Raw genomic sequence first — 8,004 nt, forward strand, 5'->3', positions numbered from 1 at the left:
AAAAATGAAACACTTTGGAGAACAGAGCAATAATTAATGATTAATCATTTCTTATATGGTCCACTTTATGTCATCATATGTTTAATAGTTTTCTGTAAGCTCTTGCACACTTTTAATTTCCTCCTAGAGACAAACGGTTCTCTCTTCCCCCAAATGGCACACCCCTCTTATCTCACCTTCAGGATCAGTTTCTCCCAACTGTATTTCTGATCTTAACTGTTTCTCACTATCTGACTTCTATATTTTCACATGCGTCTCTCTCCTTTTCAAGAGCAGGGTGATGACGACGATTAATGAGAGTTTGTCAGGGGATTTCATACTGGTGGGCTTCTCCGACCACCCGCAGCTTGAGAAGATCCTCTTTGCGGTTGTGTTAACCTCCTATCTCCTGACACTGGTTGGCAACACAGCAATCATCTTGATCTCTTCTCTGGATCCCATGCTCCACACACCCATGTATTATTTTCTTACCCATCTCTCCTTTGTTGACCTCTGCTTTACCACCAGCATTGCTCCCCAACTGCTATGGAACCTCCATGGTCCATACAAGACCATCAGTCCTACAGGCTGTGCCATTCAACTCTACGTATCCCTGGCGCTGGGATCCACTGAATGTGTTCTCCTAGCTGTCATGGCGTTTGATCGCTATGCTGCTGTTTGTCGACCACTCCATTATGCCACGGTTATGCACTCACGACTTTGCCAGTCTCTGGTAGGAATGGCATGGTTGAGTGGAGTGGGCAACACCCTAATTCAGAGCACCGTCACCCTTCGGCTGCCCCGCTGTGGGAACCGCAGGATTTACCACTTCCTCTGTGAAGTGCCTGCCATGGTCAAGTTGGCCTGTGTAAACATTCATGCCAGCGAGGTCCAGCTCTTCATGGCTTCCTTGGTGTTTCTCTTCCTCCCTCTGACACTTATCTTGATCTCATATGCATGCATTGCTCAAGCAGTAATGAGGATCAGGTCAGCTCAAGCCTGGCGAAAAGCCCTTGGCACTTGTGGGTCCCACCTCTTGGTAGTAACTCTCTTCTACGGAACCATCATAGCTATCTATATCCAGCCCAACAGCTCTTATGCCCACAGTCAAGGAAAGTTCATAACCCTTTTGTATACTGTTGTAACTCCCACCCTTAACCCTCTCATTTACACTCTGAGAAACAAAGATGTAAAGGGGGCTTTAAAGAGGCTGGTACAGAAAGATAGAGCACAGCAGAGTGAGAAACTCTGATGAGGTAAAAGTATAGACATGGCCTGACTAAGGTTGAGGTGCTGAAGGAAAGTGTACCAGAAGGCATTATCTGGAGACAGCTTCACATATATGCTGCAAAACCAAACCTGCAAGACTTTCTAGAGAATGCATAAGCCTAAAATTGCTTTCTTTCATTTCCTTCGTTAAAGTACTACAGGATAAACTGTCTAAACAGACATCTTTGTTATCTGTCAGTCAATAAATTACAAGCATGAATTACTATTTCCAAAATCTCTGTGGCTAATTTTCTTCCCTCTGTGCCCTATTTTTTTAGGTAAGTCTTGGCTTTGTCTTATTAAATGAAATCACTCTATTGGTTGGTTCCTTTGTATAAATCCTGGAGAAGGAAATGGCAACCCACTCCAGTATTCTTGCCTGGAGAATCCCATGGATGGAGGATCCTGGTGGGCTACAGTCCACAGGTCGCAAAGAGTCGGACACGACTGAGTGCCTTCACTTTCACTTTCACTTTGTATAAATAAACAGTTTGATACTCACGAGCTACATGTTTTTAACCTAGTAGTTTTACTACTACTAAGGACTTCCTTGGTGGCTCAGATGGTAAAGCGTCTGTCTACAATGTGGGCGACCCGGGTTCAATCCCTGTGTTGGGAAGATCCCCTGGAGAAGGAAATGGCAATCCACTCCAGGACTATTGCCTGGAAAATCCCATGGACAGAGGAGCCTGGTATGATACAGCCCATGGGGTTGCAAAAAGTGGGACACGACTGAGCAACTTCACTTTCACTTTCACTTTCAAAGAGTAGCAGTAACTACTCTTTAGCAGCTTATTTCTGGTTGTCTGCTGCAGTATTGCCCGTCTGGATCCCACCCTTGGACCAGTAGAAACCTGTAGCTTGAAAATCCACCTTATCTGCACTGACTCTGCAACTCACCGTCCCTTGGCCATCCTGTTTAAGTCTGCTGTTTAATTTTTTTGTTTGTTTGTTTCTCACTCTTACAGTCTAATTTGAGTCATTGGCAGGTTAGCTTTTCCTGGATATTTTCATTGTCCATAGAAATTGTGTCCACACTGGTGCCAGGAATGTGGATTTTGAGTTTTCATTCTGCATTTAGATGATTAAATGATTTCTATCAAGTGACAGATTATACGATCCAGTCCTTGCCATGTGAAAAGTGACAGGGCATTTAAATCTAATTCATTTCATGTCATTTCATCAGTGAGTGTGTGTGTGTTTGAGGGTACCAGTATTTCTAGCAGTTGTATTTCCTGATATGGGAGATATAGGGTTGAGAGGTTTTTAGTCCTTTGTCTTTCAGACATTTGGAGGAATCCTCTCTGTGTGTTTTGTGTTTGCCCCAGCATGAGTGTTCCTATATCTTAACAGAACCTTCTTTCCTCCTCCCAACACTCACATTTTTAAAATATATATTAGTTGTCAGTTCAGTAATTGTCAGTGTCTGCAAAAATGGAGTTTGTATATCTTGATATGCCACCCTCTCTTACACGTTTATTTTTTATTTTTATTTTTTTACTTTACAATACTGTATTGGTTTTGCCATACATCAACATGAATCTGTCATGGGTGTACATATGTTCCCAATCCTAAACCCCCCTCCCACCTCCCTCCCCATATCATTTCTCTGGGTCATCCCAGTGCACCAGCCCCAAGCATCCTGTATCCTGCTTCGAACCTAGACTGGCGACTCGTTTCTTATATGATATTATACGTGTTTGAATGCCATTCTCCCAAATCATCCCACCTTCTCCCTCTCCCACAGAGTCCAAAAGACTGTTCTATACATCTGGGTCTCTTTTGCTGTCTCGCATACAGTGTATTTTTGGCTTTGTGTGTAATGTGCTCAGTCGTGTCTGATTCTTTGCAGCCCCATGGACTATAGCCCACCAGCCTCCTCTGCCCATGGAATTCTCCAGGCAAGAATACTGAAGTAGGTGCCATTTCCTACTACAGGGTTCTTCCTGACCTAGAATTGAACCTGGGTCTCCTGAGTCTCTTGCATTTGGGGCTTTAGTAAAGTTTTATACTTAAAAGCCTTAAACTAAAAGGAAACTGAATCCCTAACTTCTCACATTTGGATTTCTTTGATTGGTTTGCCAAAACTTTCAAATGATTAGATTATTTGAAATCAGTGTTCTTTCAAAACTCTTTAAATAGGCTGAGTAAAGCAGAGACAAATAAGTTATGCCATTGCAAATCAGACAAAATGATTCAGAAAAATGAGGGTTTCCTACAGCAGTATCGATCAAGATTTAATATTCTCAAAACCATAAACAAGTTAGTCTTTTAATGGAAAACTAAGGGAAACCAATGCCATTGTTAAAGGACATGGATTCTGAGAAAAGAGAATGTCCTGTTAAATTCAAAAGTGAGTCATAATACTACTAAGATTTCTCACCAACGAGGCCTCTTGAGAGATCTAATATTTAATTATATGTCTTTATTTCTTTTTTCTTTACTATGTAGCAGTGCCCTGTTTCTACTTTAAATCATTTTCTACTACATTTACTTATCTAATATTTATGAACTGATAAAATTTTCAATTTTTATAACTATATTTTTAAGTAAATCAGTATTTCTTTTCTTCATGAAGAGGGAATAATTAATTAAAATATAATTTTTTTAGATGCCATGGTGTTATGGCTGATTTACAAAGGTAAGCTACATGCTATATCAACCTAAAGCAAAAGATACTTAGACTTCTAAGATCATGTATCATTTTGCTTTAAATTATGGATTGACTTTTTAGTTTTTTTCTCACATTGTAACTCCAAGTTAAAAAATATTTTCTGAATCTAATTAATTGTTTTTATTATTGGCTACATGATAAAATGGGCTTCCCCGGTGGCTCAGAGGTTAAAGCGTCTGCCTAGAATGCAGGGGACCTGGGTTCGATCCCTGGGTTGGGAAGATCCCCTGGAGAAGGAAATGGCAATCCACTCCAGTACTCTTGCCTGGAGAATCCCATGGAGGGAGGAGCCTGGTAGGCTACTAGTCCATTGGGTCGCAAAGAGTCGGACACGACTGGGTGACTTCACTTTCACTTTCACATGATAAAACTGAATCAAGTTGCATTAGTTTTGAACAAATTTAAAGTCTTTAAATGTGATATGTAACTATGTATGGAAAACATATATATATTATCATTACTTAAGTTTATTCTTTTGAAATGTTAGACTGCTTAATAATTTTGTCATTAAAAACTGCTCTATGTATTTCTCCTTGTAAGAATGTCAGCATGAATTTCTAGTTATACAATCTTGACATAAAGAAGAAAACACTAAACATGACTGTCAACTTGATTAATCACAAAAAGAAAATAAAAACACATGGAGCCATTTCCCAGATATGAAACTTGAACATTACACACTCTCCAAGGCCCCCTCATTCCTATTCCATTCATTAATTTTCTTACCCACATATAATCACTACCCAGTTCAGTTCAGTTCAGTCGCTCAGTCGTATCCTATTCTTTACAACCCCATGAATCGCACCAGGCCTCCCTGTCCATCACCATCTCCCGGAGTTCACCCAGACTCATGTCCATCGAGTCCATGATGCCATCCAGCCATCTCATCCTCAGTCGTCCCCTTCTCCTCCTGCCACCAATCCCTCCCAACATCAGAGTCTTTTCCAATGAGTCAACTCTTCGCATGAGGTGGCCAAAGTACTGGAGTTTCAGCTTTAGCATCATTCCTTCCAAAGAAATCCTGGGGTTGATCTCCTTCAGAATGGACTGGTTGGATCTCCTTGCAGTCCAAGGGACTCTCAAGAGTCTTCTCCAACACCACAGTTCAAAAGCATCAATTCTTCAGCGCTCAGCCTTCTTCACAGTCCAACCCTAACATCCATACATGACCACAGGTAAAACCATAGCCTTGACTAGACGGACCTTAGTCGGCAAAGTAATGTCTCTGCTTTTGAATATACTATCTAGGTTGGTCATAACTTTTCTTCCAAAGAGTAAGCGTCTTTTAATTTCATGGCTGCAGCCACCATCTGCAGTGACTTTGGAGCCCAAAAAAATAAAGTCTGACACTGTTTCACTGTTTCCCCATCTATTTCCCATGAAGTGATGGGACCGGATGCCATGATCTTCCTTTTCTGAATGTTGAGCTTTAAGCCAACTTTTTCGCTCTCCTCTTTAACTTTCATCAAGAGGCTTTTTAGCTCCTCTTCACTTTCTGCCATAAGGGTGGTGTCATCTGCATATCTGGGGTGATTGATATTTCTCCCAGCAATCTTGATTCCAGCTTGTGTTTCTTCCAGGCCAGCGTTTTTCATGATGTATTCTGCATAGAAGTTAAATAAGCAGGGTGATAATATACAGCCTGGACGTACTCCTTTCCCTATTTGGAACCAGTCTGTTGTTCCATGTCCAGTTCGAACTGTTGCTTCCTGACCTGCATACAGATTTCTCAAGAGGCAGGTTAGGTGGTCTGGTATTCCCATCTCTTTCAGAATTTTCCACAGTTTCTTGTGATCCACACAGTCAAGGCTTTGGCATAGTCAATAAAGCAGAAATAGATGTTTTTCTGGAACTCTCTTGCTTTTTCCATGATCCAGCGGATGTTGGCAATTTGATCTCTGGTTCCGGCGCACTAAGCGCAGGCAGCTGTGAGAGCCAGTCGGAGCACTAAGCCCACGTCCGAGTTCAGGGGCAGCGGCCTAGGGTGCCAGGCTGCGATGGCGCAGGAATGGCTGAGAGGAGCTACCCTGTGTCCGAGGTCAGGGGCAGCGGCCGGGAGGAGCTATCCCGCGTCCGAGGTCAGGGGTGGCCGGGAGAAGCCACCTTGCGCCCGAAGCCAGGGGCGGTGACGCTGAGGAGCCACCCCGAGCCCAAGGCCAGGGGCGGCAGCTGGGAGGAGCAACCGAGGAGGGGTGGATGCTCAGGTGCAGGAGGGCCTAGAGGAGCTATCCCACGTTGAAGGTCAGGAACGGCGGTGGTGGGGAGATACCCCTCATCCAAGGTAAGGAGCAGCGGCTGTGCTTTGCTGGAGCAGCCGTGAAGAGATACCCCACGCCCAAGGTAAGAGAAACCCAAGTAAGATGGTAGGTGTTGCAAGAGGCCATCAGAGGGCAGACACACTGAAACCATACTCACAGAAAACTAAATCTAATCACACTAGGACCACAGCCTTGTCTAACTCAATGAGACCAAGCCATGCCTGTGGGGCAACCCAAGATGGGCGGGTCACGGTGGAGAGGTCTGACAGAACGTGGTCCACTGGAGAAGGGAATGGCAAGCCTCTTCAGTATTCATGCCTTGAGAACCTCATGAACAGTATGAACAGTATGAAATCACTACCCAGATGTCTAAAAACAAAGTTTGTTTTACGTGTTTACGAACTTTGCATAGATTGAATAGTGCCATACATAATCTTTTCGTTTCACTTGTTTCTGAGATTCATCCAGAACATTGCATGTAGCAGTATTTTGCTTTCATTGCTGTATAGTATTCTATATTATGAATATAGTACACTTTATTGATCATTTAACTACTGAATATTTGATCATTTCTATTTGGTTTTATTATCAGTACTGCTTGTATGAATGTTTTATTTTAAATACTTTGATGGGTGTATCTAGTAATGGAATTTCTAAGTAATATGGAATGCACATGCTAAGCTTCAGTAGGTATACTGCCTAACAGTTTTCAGGTGGAGGAACCATTGTAGACTTCCACCAGCCATGTATGAGAATTCCTTCTGCTCACATTTTTAATAACACTTGGAAGTATTAGTCTGTCTTAGTTTAGGTATTCTGGGAATCTTATAGTAGTATTAAATTGTGAGTTTAAGTTGCATTTCCATGATGGCTAAAGTAGTTGAGCGTCTTTTTTGTATGTTGATTGGTCATATTTAAGAATCAACTTTTGTGAAGCACCTATTCAAGATTTTAGGACATTTTTATGTTAGATTATCTGCTTTTTCTCCTTCTGGATTTGTAGATATTTGTATTTTCTGGTCTAACTTTTGCTGTAGTAAGTTTTATAAACATATTATCCTGCACTATGGTTTGACATTTCACTTTCTTAATGCTATCTTGTGTTTAAAAAAGTTGCTAATGAAATCTGATTTATCAATGACTTCCTTATATTAGTGCTATTTATGCATTATATTTTTAAAAAACTTCTCTTTCCAACCCCCAAATCATAAACATATTCATTCATCAGTGTTATTTTCCAGATTGTTTGATGTTTGCCATTCACATTTATAGTCTCTAAAATCTATGTTTATATTCTCTAAAAATATTTGTGTGAGAGAAATGTCAATATTTATTTTTTATGAATATCCAATTGACAAAGCACTATTTAAAAATCACTGTTTCCTTTTTTTATTTATTCTAATTGGAGGTTAATTACTTTACAATATTGTATTGGTTTTGCCATACAGCAACATGAATCTGCCACAGGTATGCACGTGTTCCCCATCCTGAAACCCCCTCCCGCCTCCCTCCCCACACCATCTCTCTGGGTCTTCTCAAAAAAAAAAAAAAAAATCACTGTTTCCTCTCTTCTCTTCAGGATCAAATTTGTTACAAATCTAGTGTCTAAAATAATGTGGGTCTCTTTCTGGATTCTCCATTGTGTTTAATTATTTTCCTTGTCTATTCTTGTGCCCATAAGACATTTATTATTAATAATAAATCTTGATATCAAGATTCCCAAGCCTTAACACTTTGTTTGAAGGGGAAAATTATAGATCTATCTCTCTCTCATGAACATAATGAAAAATTCTAAGCAAATTATTAACATTTGAATCTAAAATA

At 40.9% G+C, this 8,004-nt stretch overlaps 1 protein-coding gene across 1 annotated transcript; it reads left to right on the top strand.

Annotated features, from left to right (window-relative positions):
- Positions 1-280: 280 nt before the first annotated feature.
- Positions 281-1,231, top strand: LOC120859295 (olfactory receptor 2G3-like). The gene has a single exon (XM_040235443.1). It carries the CDS (start codon positions 281-283, stop codon positions 1,229-1,231), a length of 951 nt encoding a protein of 316 aa, XP_040091377.1.
- The last annotated feature ends 6,773 nt before the right edge of the window (positions 1,232-8,004 follow it).

Source organism: Oryx dammah, unplaced genomic scaffold (genome assembly GCF_014754425.2).
Source record: "Oryx dammah isolate SB20612 unplaced genomic scaffold, SCBI_Odam_1.1 HiC_scaffold_477, whole genome shotgun sequence".
Taxonomy (NCBI): Eukaryota; Metazoa; Chordata; class Mammalia; order Artiodactyla; family Bovidae; genus Oryx; species Oryx dammah.

Bases quoted from the DNA above. Each gene is read 5' to 3' on its own strand.
- LOC120859295 (XM_040235443.1), top strand. From the start codon at position 281: ATGACGACGATTAATGAGAGTTTGTCAGGGGATTTCATACTGGTGGGC.